This window comes from Dendrobates tinctorius, unplaced genomic scaffold, assembly GCF_039654945.1.
Source record: "Dendrobates tinctorius isolate UK_male_01 unplaced genomic scaffold, ASM3965494v1 ptg000063l, whole genome shotgun sequence".
Taxonomy (NCBI): Eukaryota; Metazoa; Chordata; class Amphibia; order Anura; family Dendrobatidae; genus Dendrobates; species Dendrobates tinctorius.
The window spans coordinates 19,786,191-19,802,085 of record NW_027361731.1 but is presented as its reverse complement, the minus strand read 5'-3'; the positions used below and the strand labels follow the sequence as shown (position 1 = coordinate 19,802,085).

The following is a 15,895-nucleotide window of genomic DNA, read 5'->3' as shown; positions in this document are numbered from 1 at the left end:
GCCGTGTGTATTTAGTCCTGTCTATTACCTGGTGATGTGAGGGGCTGGGGAACCTCCATCATGACGTCCTTGTACACATCTTTGTGTCCCTCTAAATACTCCCACTCCTCCATGGAGAAATAGATGGCGACATCCTGACACCTTATAGGAACCTGACACATACAATGATACAGTCATCCCCCCAATCCCTTTATAGCGTTACTGTATAATGTCTCAGCACTCCCAGCAGTGTCACCTCTCCAGTCAGCAGCTCAATCATCTTATAGGTGAGTTCTAGGATCTTCTGGTCATTGATATCCTCACGTATCAGGGGGTGAGGTGTAGGCTCCGTGATTAGGCTCAGGGGTCTTCCCCATCCCTCAGACACAGGGTCCTGACAGCGCTGACTAGAGGTCTTCTTCACTACTGTGTAATCCTGGTTATGGAGAGACACATTAATAAATCTCACTACAGACATTTCCAGAGTCCTCACCTCTCCAATTCTGGCCATCTGTTTTTCCCGTAGATAAGAATGATGTAATGTGACATCATCAGAATCTCTCACCTCTCCAGTAAGCCGGAAGAGGATCTCTAGGGTGAGGTGTAATATCCTCTCCATCTTGTCCGTAGTCATTCGTTAATGTTTAAAGTAAATTATCTAGAAGATAATTATACCGATTGTATCTGCCAGGATCCTAAATGGAAGGAAGATCAGCTGATGAAGAATCATACAAAATACCATGGGAAAACAAGATACAGGAGCAGTGATGCTGGTATTGTGTAAGGACATGTGCACACCGCGTCTTTTCAGGTGGACACGTCATGTAACTAATCCGAAAAAGTGCAAAAGTTGGAACATAATGCAGAAAAATGTAAAACAGCTCACTGTTCATAGTTTCAGTTTTAAAACTTCTATTAACCCCTTCAGGTTTCTAAAGCTGCAAAACAGTTACAAAAAGTGACCGGAAAACAGCAGATGGCAAAAAAATGGCATCTCAGAACTCCGTCCATTCTGAGGACCAGAGATAGTCCTGTGACCTCATTATAGGCACTCCTTCTGTTATGAGTCCATGAAAAAAAAGAAAAAGGATTGTCCAGGAAGGCATCAATGTGCAATGTACGATACGGGGAGTAGAGATCCGTAAACTTGTCGTAAAATGTTCGCCAATCTCAAATTCGGCACCAATGTAGCACATTCGGATTAGTGTTCAGAGCAAAGTTTGGGCAGATTTCAGTAAATTATAGCGTTTCCAATAATGCTTTTGATAGGAGTCATGGGGTTACCTCTGAGAGTAGCCAGAAGACTGCAGTGTCCGATTGCTCCTACTCTGAAAAGCAGTTCTTTTTAATGGTGTTCATTTCTTTTGGCAAAACAGGGGTTAGTCCACCATGTTGAAAACTCTGAGCTCTCAGCTGTGCTTGGTTAGCCTCTCCCATCCCCTTTATAAGTTGGGTCCTGATTCAAACCTACATCAGAGCTAGCATTTCATGGCATAGAAGGAGAGGTGTTCACATGAGGAGTTTTGAAGGAGTTATCTGTGACTATTGCGTGGTTTGTAAGTGTGGTAATTCTCTTCCCTCCTCTATTTTGTTTTTTCCCCATGCTCCACTCCCTGGTGCATTCCTCTGTTATATGTGAGTGAATATTTGTATGCATGGTGTTTTCAGTTTACCCTTGTTTGTGTAGCCTTGTTTGTTGGGTTGGTGTACTGCGGTGCACAGCAGCACCCCTCTCTTCCCTGGATGGGGAAGAGAACAGACAGGTGTTATGAATGGGTCACCAAGGAGGATAGCAGGCCCAGGCTAAGCCAGAAAACCAGTGAGGTTGGTAACGAAGCGGATGCAGACCCCTGATCCTGTCCACACAACTAGCAGTAGCCATGGAGCGTACCTACGTTGATCCTAGACGCCTCGACACAGCCGGAGAGCTAACTAAGCTTAAAGCAAGAAAGGGGAAATCTAAACTGCCCTGGAGCAGACCCCAAAGGAATAGATAGCCCCCAAACATATATTGTCGGTGAGACAAGATGAAAACACAAATGCAGGCATAAAAATAGACTGAGCAAACGATGGGGCCCACATTGACTATACAGGACAGGAAAGGAAAGCCACTGTCTGCAATCACGCAAAAAACCCTGCAAAAGTCCAACACGTCTGATGCAAAAAACACTGAAGTCACACAACTTCGCCCCCCACTATATCAGCACTCTGGTATATTCTGAAAGCAAAGCAAAAAGAGACCAATAGAAAAGGGGACAAAACAAACTGACACATGCAGTAACATATGGGTGGTGATTCAGCACAGCCCCAGCCAGAGCTAGCTGACCCGCACAAAGCAGAGAAACAAAACCAAATCAAATTCAAACAGAATAGCAAATGAACCACTTAGCTGAACATGCAGGGAAAGATCAGGACACATCAGACCTCAGGAGGCGCATGAAAAAAAAAAAATCACCAGCAGGGATAGAGGGAGTCCGCTGTTTTAAATCCCAATCAGAAACACCAGATCTCCAATCATCTTCCTCATTATCAGGTGGCAAGCCTCTGTCAATCAGATCAGCTCCACTATCTTCAGTAATCACCAGAGGGAAGCCAGAGAGAGAATTCACAACACAGAGGGTTAACTCAGGAGATAAGGCAAGGGTGGCTGCCCCGGCTTAGTCACCTTCAGAAGTATCCTGGGAAATAGGGCGAGCTAAGGCACCCCCTAGTGTTAGGGACAGGGAAGGAGTTCCTTGTCCCAGGTCACCTGACAGCTGAATCGTGACATTAGGACTTTGGCTAGGTTAGGGTTCGTGTTTGATGAGGGGAAAAGGCGATGAATGGGGAGAGGTCAGAGTACTAGCAATCTGTATGTTTTATTAAATGAACTTAATGTGTGTATTCCAGCAGGCAGTCAAGGCGCAGAAACCAACAACGTTATGACACACGGGCTTCTTTCATTGGTGAAGTCACATGTCCCTCTCCATATAAAAAGTGGACATGCTTTGCTGATGCTATTTTCTCAGAGTAACAGCACAGAAAGGCCACTCCTGCTGCTGCAAGTTGTAACGCAAATGTGTTTGTACCTTGTTTCCCCGGCGTTACTCTGCCTGTCTGTGCCCTTACCCTTTGCTCCTTTCCCTTTAATCAGCTGGGATACCGTTGTCTGTTACCTGTATGGATGCTGCTCAGTTCCCTGCTCTGCTGGCTGCTGTGGAAGCTATCCATGGGTTGCGAGGTCCTTTGCAGCTGGTGCATGACTTTTCACGTGTCCAGGCTTGCAGCCGCTGCTAGGTGCTTCAAGCCTCAGTTCCTGTGCTGGCTATGCTGTACTGGTCTCTGTCTGTGCTTGGGGTGTGCGCAGCCACACCTTCCCTGCTTTTAATAAGTGTAGTGTGTGCGCTTGAATTGCTGTCCTCAGCCTATTGCTGAGGGGGAGCTCCTATTTAAAGTTCCTCTTCCCTGCTGGGCATTGCCAGAGCTTCTCATTAGGTTCCATGCGTGTTCAGTCCTCTATGTTACTCCTGGTCTGTCTTGTCTTCAGCTCCTGTTCTGCCTGCTATTAGTTCTGGGAAAGCTGATGTCTTTGTCCCTGGACCTGTCGGTGACCGCTGTCTGGTGCCTGGAGCCTGATGACCGCTATCTGGTGCCTGGAGGTCATGTCCGAGGTCCGGAGCCCGACGACTGCTGCCCAATATTCTGCTGATGTCTCTGATGTCCTGATGTTTTCTGCCTGGAGCCGTGTCTGTAGTCTGGAGTCCAAATGTCCTACATTTGTCCTAGATGTCCAGCCTGTGTCCAAATGTCCAGTCCGTGGTCCAGCCCATGTTTCAGAGTCGGTCCTGAGCTGCCATGCTGCTGTTCCTAGACCTGTCTTGTCCGTGTCTTGCCTGTGTCCCGATGTCCTGCCAATTCCCTGGTGTCGTCCCTGTGATGACATCTATCCAAGCAAGGTGTCTGATGTTCTCCTGCTGTGCCTGCGCTAGGCCAGAGGCCAAAGAGAGAGAGAGGTTCCATGGTATGCCCATACCAGATGACCCCGGACTGCATCATCCCATGTTGACCTCCTGCCATTGTCTGCTAACCTGGGAAGTGTGCCCTTCCTTGTGCAAAATCAGGAGCCTGGCATTAGGTCTTGTGTTCTGTATGTGACTTTGTCTTAGTAAACTTTATGTTCTTTATACCTGAAGTTGTGCGGTGTCATCTAGTCCTGCATGTCGCCACCTTGCCCACATGCTCAGCTGCTACAGACCACGGTCGCTACCCTTCCTTAGTCCAGAGGGTCCATTCCCATTTACTTTAGATGTATCTATATAAATTGCCCACCCTGTAGTTTGTGCTAATAGTGTTGTGCAAAGAGTAGTCCACATTTCATACTCAAAATCGTTTGGGCTACAACTGTGTTGCAGTCAGGACTCCAGAGGTCACGTTTACTAATCAAAATCATTTGGGGTAATACTCTGATGCAGGCACCAGTCCACATTTCAACCTATTAATCTTTTGTGCCAATTCTGTGGTCTAGCCACACTATATCAGCCAATAAAAACTGATTATTATATAAGTGACAGTTGACTTACACGGTTGTGAAACAGCTAGTTGAAAAAGTGGAAGGGTACAGCCAAGATGAGTGGGGAAAAGTAAGGTTGTGGTGGAAGGGGGAACAGACTTGGTGTTTGAGGTTTATGTGGGATAGGTGGTAATGTTGCTGAAAACTCTACTGAACAAACATCATCCTATCCAAAGACAACTGGTGTTACTGAAGGGATACTCATCTCCCTTTTTTTGCAGCCACACAGTGGTACGATTTGTAGATGAGGGTCAGAAAGAGCATGTGCTCCAGTAGATGACAAGCACTGCATCAAGTGGCCTCTCCTCCTCTTCCTCCACCCTAACATGACGCACAGTACAGGGCTCAGAAAAGGCACTAGAATTACCCGTTTTTCCCCGCATCAAAACTCTCCAACCGCCCAACTCACCCAGAGTACTAATCATATAATTGCAAAGCATGGATGCATGGGGCAGGGCCTGGAACACGGCTTGGACCAGCATTTTTAGCTTAAACATTGATGATTAACAGGTGGATGAGAGACAGGTGTAGGCCTGGTGCTCCAAGAGACCTGCCAAATTCAGGCAAGACACATGTGGGAGAACCAATTTGGAGTCCAAACATTTCTAAAAATTAGGGGAAGACACCATTAAACTGTAATTAATTTCCCCAGAGTAGAAATAGTATAATGAGGCTTTGACACTCCTTCCACTACAGGCAAGCCACTAGATGAAGACACTACTTGAGTCTTCACATTTCCAAAAATTGTTACCAATAATAGCAACAGCAGACACAGGATCCATGACAAAGGTGTCACATACTGCAATAACTCAAGATCAATGCAGCCCACTGAAAACTACACCATCGCCCAGTCTGCGATTGGGGTGCAAAAGTCATTGGAGATCCAGGACTTGTTCATCTTGATAAAAGCTAGGCCATTCAGCCATTTTTGAAGACCCAAATGCAAAAGGGTCCAAATTCCCCCTGATGGTATTGATATAGAGCTGAAGATACTCCTGCACCATCCTCTCCAGTCATTCAAGTGTCAGACTTACACTCTATTCTGCTGGTGCACGTGATGGTCTAAAAAATGTGTGAAATTACTCACAGAAATTGCTTATGCCACTTACACTACTGATGCTAACGTTCTTGAACGCTCCCAGGGTTGGAACTCTATAACTGTGATACACTAATTGTGTGCGACTGCTGTCTTGGGGAAAACCACTCTTAATTTTGTGTAAAATCATGTTTTGATATTCCAGCAGCATATGCACATCCCATTACAGGAGGAAAGGATCTGGTTGTAAATAGTACAGCAAGAAGGCACTCTTAGGTGGGGCGCATTCATGAGATCCAAGTCCATGGTGTCTTGGCAGCAGGGTAACTCAAGCTTGCTTCCTACATTCTCTCACGCCAACCACAGAAAACAAAGAGGGTATCATTATTCTCTTCATCTTCTGACTGTTGCATCACTCTCACTCCTTGTCCTCCTCCATTTGTTCCTTGGCTACTGCACCTTCACTAACAGTTTGTCTGGTACCATGACCCCCCCGACCGTTGTCCGGAACTTTGAGATATTGATATCACTTCCGCTTCTTCCTCCTCTTCCTTTGGGACCACCCCCACCTCCCGCAGACTATTCAAAGTGTGCTTCAGCATGTAGATGACCGGAATAGTGATGCTGATGATGGCATTGTCAGTGAAAACCATCTTGATAGCCATTTTGAAACTGTGCAGAAGGGTGCAAAAGTCCTTCATCTGTGCTCACTACGTGAGCGTGATTTTCACCACATCAGTACTACGTTGGCCCAGGCTATGCAAAAGGACATACTGCACCAGGGCTCGTCGCTGCTACATGTGGAGAGTGAAACTCCATCAAGTCGACAGATTGCATATAAAACGATTACGTGGTAGGCAGAAAGACCTCTGTAGCCTGGATAGCTGACCACAAATCTTAAGCTGTGTGACTGCGATTTCCAAGGCATATTTTTTTTTTTTTTTTAAATTCAAGTAGATTTTTATTAAGAAGAACACAGCTATAAACTTATTACAGTGGTATTTTCAGTTTCTGTATCAAACACGGCAAAACAAACCCCAACATACCGAACAATCCCCCCAGACAGCTCGTATTATCACAGAAGAGTGACCTGTATAAATATATAAATTTAGACATACATTTTTCTTAAGAGAACAATATGATAATCATTCCCATAGACAGATATCCCAATGTACCAATCCCTATACATCCATCTTTTAAAGGGAATCGGTTACCCCTTTTTTCGAATATGAGCTGCCAGCACCGCCATCAGGGGCTTAGCTACAGCATTCTGTAATGCTGTAGATAAGCCCCCGATGTAACCTGAAAGACAAGAAATAAGAGTTAGATTATACTCACTGGGGGGGGGGGGGGCGGTTCAGTCCGATGGGTGTCGTGGTCCAGTCCGGCGCCTCCCATCTTCATACGATGCTGCCCTCAACAGGGCAGAGCAGTGCGCCGGAGCCACGACAGGAAGGAAAGAAGAGGATGGCATCGCTAGATGATGGGCGGCGCCAGACTGCACCGCGACACCCACCGGACCAGACCGCCCCTGGTGAGAATAATCTACCTCTTTTTTCTTATCGTTCAGGTTACATCGGTGGCTTATCTACAGCATTACAGAATGCTGTAGATAAGCCCCTGATGTCGGTGCCGGCAGCTCATATTCAAGAAAAGGGGTGACAGATTCCCTTTAACCTAACTCCAGCCATGGCGTCCACAGTCTGTCATACATTACCAGTTTTCCTCTTTTCTTATAGACCCCTTTCTCCAGCTTAATGACATGCTTGACATACTGAAGGTATTCTCCCCTTGAAGGTGGATCTTCCTTTATCCAGCTCCTCGCTATTACCTTTCTAGCCATATATAACAATCTGTAAATAGCCACCTTGAGGAAGTTATCCACTTTAATTTCCTCCACATACCCCAACAGGCAAACCACCAGTTCCCTTGGGACTACACATCTATAAGCCCCTTCTATGCAGCTCAAGACCACCGACCAGAAAGCAGTCAACCTTGGACACGTCCATAACATATGAAGCATTCCGGCACTTTCATTCTTACATCTAGGGCATTCAGATGTAGCTCGTAATCCGGCCATATACATAATCTCCGGTGATCTGTACACTCCGTGTAGAATGTAATGCTGCGACAGTCTGTACGGTTCGCTCAAAGATAATTTAGGTATCCATTCCAGGATAGACTCCCTTGTTTCATCTTCCAAGCAGCCCAGCTCTCTCTCCCACTTAGTCCTCACATTGATCAGAAATTTCAGTAGATGTGTATGCAGCAAGTCCCTATATATGGAGATAACCCCCCTAGAACACCCGTCCCCATAAACATACTCTTCTAACAGAACAGATGCATGAGGAGCTAGACTGGTCCAACCCCCTGCTCAAAGCAGGATTCGCTAAATCATCCCAGTCAGATGTCTGTCCAGCCTCTGTTTGAAGACATCCATTGAAGGAGAACTCACCACTTCTCGTGGCAGCTTGTTCCACTCATTGATCACTCTATCAAAAAGTTTTTTCTAATATCTAATCTGTGTCTCCTCCCATTCAGTTTCATCCCATTGCTTCTAGTCTTTCCTTGTGCAAATGAGAATAAAGTTGATCCTTCTACAATGTGACAGCCCTTTAGAAATTTGTAGACAGCTATTAAGTCTCCTCCCAGTCTTCTCTTTTGCAAGCTAAACAATCCCAAATCCTGCAACCTTTCCTCATAAGACAGGGTTTGCAGACCGGTCACCATTCTGGTTGCTCTTTTCTGAACTTGCTCCAGTTTGTTGATGTCTTTTTTAAAATGTGGTGCCCAAAACTGGACACAATATTCCAGATGAGGTCTGACCAAAGAGGAGTAGAGGGAAATAATGACTTCACGTGATCTAGACTGTATGCTTCTGTTAATACATCCTAGAATTGCATTTGCTTTTTTTGCTGCTGCATCACACTGTTGACGCATATTCAGTCTGTGATCTATTAGTATACCCAAGTCTTTTTCACATGTGCTGTTGCTTAGGCCTATTCCTCCCATTCTGTATATTCTTTTTTCATTTTTATTGCCCAGATGTAGTAACTGCATTTCTCCCTGTTAAAAACCATTCTGTTAGTTGCTGCCCACTTCTCCAGTTTATTTATATTTTTTTGAACCCTCTCTCTCTCTTCTCTAGTATTAGCTATCCCTCCTAGCTTTGTGTCATCAGCAAATTTAAATCAGTTTACCTTCAATTCCTTCATCTAAATCGTTGATAAAGATGTTGAACAATACAGGGCCCAGGACAGAGCCCTGTGGTACCCCACTTGAGACATTCTTCCAACTGGATGTGCAGCCATTTACGACCACTCTTTGGGTCCGATCACTAAGCCAGTTATGAATCCACCCAACAGTTGCCTTGTCCATTCCATACTTAGTCATTTTTTCAATAAGGATTGTATGAGAGACTTTGTCAAATGCTTTGCTGAAGTCAAGATATACTATATCTACAGCATTTCCTTGATCCACCCAATCAGTGATTCCATCATAGAAGGAAATTAAGTTAGTCTGACATGACTTACTAGTTACAAACCCATGCTGACTCTGTTTAATCACTTCATTCTTATCCAGGTACTGACATACATGTTGTTTAATAATTTGTTCAAAGATCTTTCCTGGTATAGAAGTCAGACTCACCGGCCTATAGTTGCCTGGGTCCACCTTCTTCCCCTTTTTGAAGATAGGAACAACATTTGCTCTTCTCCAGTCTTCTGGGACTTCTCCTGTTCTCCAAGAATTTTCAAAGATTATGGAGAGGGGTTCAAAAATTTCTTCTGCTATCTCCTTCAGTACTCTGGGGTGTAATTCATCTGGACCTGGAGACTTGAATTCATTTAGGTTAGCTAAGTGTTTCCTCACTATCTTTCTGTTTATAGATATCCTGGATTCTTCTATTCCCTTAATAGGACAGTGAAGAACAGTTGATGTCACATTTACTTTCTGAGAGAAAACAGATGCAAAATAGGGATTTAAAAGTTCGGCCTTCTCAACATCCTGTCTTACCATTTCATCATTTTCATCCTGTAAAAATCCTATAGCATCTTTGACTTTTCTTTTACTTTTGACATATCTCCAAAATCCTTTATTATTGCTTTTGACATCTCTTGCAAGCCTCAATTCATTGTCAGCTTTAGATAATCTGATTTGTGCCCTGCAGGTTCTGCAGACAGCATTATATTCTTCTTTAGATATGCCTCCCTCTTTCCATTTTATAAACATTTTTTTCTTCCTTTTTAGCATGTGCTTAAGTTCTGTGTTCATCCATCATGGCTTCCTTAAATGCTTCCTATTCTTCCCTCTTTTCGGAATTGTTAACAATTGTGCTTTGAGAATTTCATTTTTCAAGATTTCCCATCCTTCCTGGACATTTTTGTCTTTAAGGATATCCAGCCATTGGATCCCTCCAATTCTCTTTCTGAATCCCTTAAAATCTGCCTTTCTGAAATATAACCTTGACGTCTGAGTCTTCACAGGTCTTCCTCCTCTAGTTATCCAAAATTCTAAAACAGCATGGTCGCTACCTCCTAGGGTCCCAGCCACTTTTACCTCCTCAACCATTTCCTCCCTGTTTATAAGAATTAGATCCAAGGTAGCAGTTCCCCTTGTTTTCTCCCCTACCTTTTGGAAGATAAAGTTGTCAGCAAGAGAGGATAAGAATTTCCTTGACCTGTTAGTTTTGCCTGAGAGAGATTCCCAACAAATGTCTGGATAGTTGAAATCTCCCATGACAACTATGTCATATTTTTGGGAGAACTTGGCCATTTGATGCATAAAGAGTTCATCCATATCTTCAGGTTGCACAGGCGGCCTGTAGTAAATGCCTACAATGGTGTCCTTTCCATTGTTCTGTCCTTGTATTCTTACCCATACAGTTTCCACAGAACTCCCAGTCTCTGAAGCTTCAATCTCTGTGCAGATATACGCATTTCTAACATACAATGCGACACCTCCTCCTCGTTTATCAAGTCTGTTTCTTGCAAATAAGTTGTATCCTTCTAGTCTTGTATTCCAATCATGTGTATTGTCCCACCAAGTTTCAGTGATTCCAATGACATCATATTTCTTCTCCTGCGTTAGTAGTTCCAATTCTCCTTGTTTGTTGCCCATGCTTTGTGCATTAGTATAGAAACATTTTAGTTTGTGATTGGTTTCTCTTTCTCCAATATTTTTATTAATTAGTTTCTTTTGTCTTTGTTCTTCCTTTCCACTTCTAATAGCAGAGTTCTCAATAGCATTTGTCAGGTGTATGGCTTTTTCTGGTCTTTTGCTTCCCTTCCCATGTTGTTCTAGTTTAAAGCTCTCCTTACAAGTGTAGCAAGACAACTTCCAAATACATGTTTTCCAGTCTTCGTAAGGTGCACCCCATCTCTAGCAAGTAGTCCATCGTAAAGGTAACTCACTCCGTGATCCAGAAATCCAAATCGTTGCTGACGGCACCATCGACGTAGCCAGTTGTTCACCTGCAGAGTCTTATTCCACCTCCTTGTTCCATGGCCATCCACTGGGAGGATGGAAGAGAAGACCACCTGCGCTCCCAGTTCTTTCACTTTCTTGCCTAAGTCTTCAAAGTCTCTGCAGATGGTTTCCAGGTCGTTTCTTGCGGTGTCATTTGTCCCCACATGTAGTAGCAGGAATGGGTAGTCATCTGTAGGTCTGAAGAGTCCTGATATCCTGTCAGACACATCTTTAATTTTTGCACCTGGAAGACAGCACATTTCTCTTGAAGTTATATCCGGTCTGCAGATAGCGGCCTCTGTTCCTCTCAACAGGGAATCCCCCATGACCACCACTCTCCGTTTCTTCTTCACAACATTTTTCTCTCTCTATCCAGGAGGACTCTGAAGGAGTACAAGGTTGCTGTTTGTGGGCAAAGTCTTATCCTGATGTATTTCTTCATTGGTTTCCTGCGTGAGAGCCTTGGTTCCTGAGCAGTATGGGCGCTGACTGCCTCCTGATCCTTCTGCTTCTCTGGGTCACGTCTCCATTCCTCTGTTTCTTCAGGTGCACTTCGAATTTCTTCTCTTTCTGTAACATGAAGAGATAATTCTGCTCTGTCTAAGAACTCTTCGCCTTCCTTAATGATCTTCAACGTAGCTAACCTCTCTTCGAGACTTTGCAACTTTTCCTCCAACAGGGACACAAGCTTGCATTTGTGGCATGTGAAGTTTGGCTTTTCCACTGGTAAGTCTGTGAACATGTAGCAAGAAATGCAGCTCACCAAATGGCTCCTGGCCTCTTCCATATTGAGATTTCTTAAAAACGATGAAAGATGAGTCAAAATTCGGCGCGCGGCTTTCCGATTTCCTCTTTTCAGCTGCAACAGCCAAAACCCAGTGAATGTTGAGCTCGCGGACACTCTTCACTTATCCCAGAAGGCACTGGGAATATGCAAATGATCTCCTCAAGACTTTGTGCCCACCAGAAGATTTGACCTTTTTCAAACAATAAAAAACGTGAACAAATTTACCCAGTTATTGACTGTAAAAAGACTTTTTCTGAGGACCTTGTTTTACCATCTGTGAATCCACTTTATTCAGATGTCTCGAATGACTCAGTCGTAATTTTTTTCTTTCACAGAACAAAAAGCTGTATCGATATTATCATCCTTACAGGATCATAGGAATGACGCACTTGCTATTTCTGATAAAGATATATCTGTTAAGGTACTGTCACACTTAGCGATGCACTAGCGATCCCAACCAGCGATATGACGCGGTCAGGATCGCTGGTGCATCGCTAAGTGGTTGCTAGTGAGCTGCCACACAGGCAGATCTCACCAGCGACATCGCAGGGGTCAGGGGTCGTTACTTACCTGTCAGACGAGGCGATCCTGACGTCCTCCCGCCTGCGTCCTCGCGTCGCTCGTCTCCACAGCAGGAAGCCCCAGCAGGAAGCTGACGATGAGAAACAGTCCAGGACGTTCTCACGTGATCAGCGATAACCAGCGGGGGAGCAGTCGGAGGTAAGTATCACACATAGCGATAGCAATATCGCTGCTGCGTCACAAAACCAGTGACGTTATAGCGATATTGATAGCGATATCGCTTAGTGTGACAGGCCCTTTAGCCCAAAAAATTCATCTTATTATCCCCTCCAATCCAGAGTTACATCCTTGGATTTGTTTCAATCTTTGGTTGAGGATTTGAAATTGTTAGATCAGGAAACAAAACATGCTAATGTTTCTTGTAACTTGTCTGCCAGTCAATCTTTGGCTGTCAGCCAGCTGCAAAAAAAAACTCCAACATTGTAATTAGGCAGTCAGACAAAGGTGGTTGCACCATAGTAATGGATACTCAGTTATATGTCAGTCTTGCTCATACCATTTTGCATGATTCAACCACCTATTTGTCATTGAAGTCTGACCCCACTCTGTCTTATAAATTGGAGCTTTTTTCAGTCACTCAGGAGGGCATATCATCGGGTGTTTTAGATTCAAAAATTGGCAAGTGGCTAATTCCTGACCATCCTATAGTCTCTATTTTCCATGGCCTCCTTAAGACCCACAAAAATATTTTTCCCCCTCCCCTACAGCCCTTAATTTCTAGCATAGGATCGCTAAATGAGAACCTTAGCTCCTGGGTCAATGACCATTTCCATCCTTTAATTTCTAGGATTCCCGGATATTTAAATGGATTCTTCTTCTGTTTTGACGTTTTTGGAAAGTGTTTATTGGGATAATATTTTCAATTCTTCACATGTGATGTAGTTAGCCAAAGAATGTGGTATAGAGGAGTATAGGTTATCAAAGCCATTAATCGTCACCTTAATTGCTATAGTAATTATTCTCAAGAACTGAAACGGTTCATTATCAGGTCGCTCACGTATCTACTGAAACATCATTTTTTTATGCTTGATAATTGTTATTTTTTGCAGGTGCTTGGTGCGCCAATGGGTGCTAATTTTTCCCCGTCTCTCACCATCCTTTAAATAGCATGGTGGGAAGAATTGTTTTCTCCTATAAAAATCCTTTTTCATGTGACATTTTTTGGTTTGGTAGACACGTGGACGACCTGATCTTCATTTGGCAAGGTCCACCGTCTAAAAGTGCAGGATTTTTATAATTTTTTGAATTGTAATGATTTAAGTCTATCCTTTACGATTAGTGGTTTTGGTTCTGAAATCTCCTTTTTGGATATTCTGTTGACTGGTTATACGATTACACATAAAATTCATACTTCAGTTTTCAGAAAGGATATCTCTAGCAACTCTTAACTATTGTCATCCTCCTCTCATGCCAAACACACTATTAAATCGATCCCCTACGGAGAATTGAAAAGAATCAACAGGTTGTGTTCCAATCGTGATTCTTTTATGAGGGAGGGTAAAATTGCTGGTCAGCGGCTTTTGGATAGAGTACAACCACCATGATGTTAATTCTGCCTTTATCAAAGTTTTGAATGTCCCTCGTTTTGGATCTTCTGTTAATAAAATGTCTTTGCAGGATAGGAAAAAAAGTGGTCAGACAATCCGCGCTGCGAATCACTATGAACAATTATTATTACAGTGGTCTTTATTTGACGCGTTTCGAAGTTTCACAGAACTCCTTTCTCAGGAAAAAACCACAAGCAAGTATCATGAACAGGTTCTTAAATAGAAAAAACAGTACACCTGTCATTCAGGTGCTTGGCGTCTAACAGGTCACCTGATTCAAAAGGATGTCAAAGTTCATTGCTTGAACACATGATAGACACTTAATAGACAAAATATATATACATTTTTGTTATAAATTATACTTGCATTATAAAATGACTTATATTAATTTCTTTATTAACAATCAACGGAAAAAAAATTATTAAAAGAAAATTTAAAAAGAAAGGGACAAGAACCTCCAAAAACGGGTGGGAATAAAAAAAAAAAAAAAAAAAAAAAAAAAAAGGAGAAATGCCTTAGGCCGAGTTCACACGTTGCTTTGTGTTTCCGTGGCAGTTTTAACCGCGCAATTTTGGCGCAAAAACGCGATAAATAAGCATCCCATGCATTCCTATGGGATTCCGCAATGCTGTGCTAATGCTGCGCCTTTTACCGCGGCAGAAACGCTTCGCAGTAAAAAACGCGCACTCATTAATTTTGCGGAATCGCGGCGATCCCGCACCCATAGGAATGCATTGTTCCGCTTACTTCCCGCATGTGGCTGTGTACACCATGCGAAAAGCAGAACAATTGCGGATGGTACCCACGGTCCGGAGGAGAGGAGACTGTCCTCCGAGCTTTGGGTACCATATCCCTGTAAAAAATAGAATTTAAAACAAAAAATATTGTTATTCTCACCTTCCAACATCCTGCGCAGCCTTCCCGCCTCTCTCCACGCTCCCGTTCCCAGTACTCCTTCGCGAAAATACCCGCGATGGTGTCCGTTCTCGCGGGATCGCGAAGTGTCACGGTAATTCGAGGACGGCATCGCGGGCATTTTCGCAAAGGATGACTGGGAAGGCTGCGCGGGAAGTCGGAAGGTGAGAATAAACACCATTTTTAATTTTTTTTTACAATTTATCTTTTACTACTGAGGCTGCATAGGCAGCCTCAGTAGTAAAAAGTTGGTCACACTTGTCAAACACTATGTCTGACGAGTGTGACCAACCTGTCAATCAGTTCTCCAAGCGATGCTACAGATCGCTTGGAAAACGCTAGCATTTTGCAAGCTAATTACGCTTGCAAAATGCTAGTTTTTCCGCGGGAAAATGGCGGGAATTTAAAATGCGATTTCCCGCAGAATGGAATTCCGGAATTCTCGCGGTAATTTCTGCGTGAGTTCCGGTACGTGTGAACTTAGCCTCACAGGGAGGACAGCCTCTCAAGAGAGCCACTTTTGAAAGAATATTTTATTCAGAAATTTCACGGTATAAGTTTGTTTTTCTATACATGTTGTTGGATTTGGCATTGTTTGTGTGGCTTTATGGTGGCTTTCTTTATAACACAAACATATATTTTGTCTGTTAAGTGTCAATTATGTGTTCAAGCAATGAACTTTGACATCCTTTTGAATCAGGTGACCTGTTAGACGCCGAGCACCTGAATGACAAGTGTACTGTGTTTTCTATTTAAGAACCTTTTCATGACACTTGCTTGTGGTTTTTTCCTGAGGAAGGAGTTCTTTGAAACGCGTGGAACAAAGAGCACTGTAATAATAATTGTTCATAGTGATTCGCAGCGTGTCTGACCACTTTTTTTCCCCTATCCTGCATCTTCTATGTCAGTCCCTCGTGGATCTGTGGTTTCTGCAGCAGCGAATCCTCCATGCTTATTACAAGCTCCATCTGGTGAGTGTATTATTTTTAAATTGATATACCTACACTGGATAATGCACTATTGCGCTATTTCTC

The 15,895-nt window shown here is 43.5% G+C and overlaps 2 protein-coding genes across 2 annotated transcripts in view; both read right to left on the bottom strand.

The window, feature by feature from the left end:
- Positions 1-15,895, bottom strand: part of LOC141094355 (uncharacterized) — a 73,661-nt gene that overhangs the window by 37,594 nt on the left and 20,172 nt on the right. The window contains exons 2-4 of the mRNA XM_073580193.1: positions 545-674; positions 236-415; positions 29-152 (exon numbers count right to left, since the gene is read on the bottom strand). Coding sequence (XP_073436294.1) covers positions 29-152; positions 236-415; positions 545-613 — 373 coding nt within the window. The 5' untranslated portion in view covers positions 614-674. The remainder of the gene's footprint in view (positions 1-28; positions 153-235; positions 416-544; positions 675-15,895) is intronic.
- Positions 1-15,895, bottom strand: part of LOC141094241 (uncharacterized) — a 309,531-nt gene that overhangs the window by 273,497 nt on the left and 20,139 nt on the right. The window lies entirely within an intron of this gene.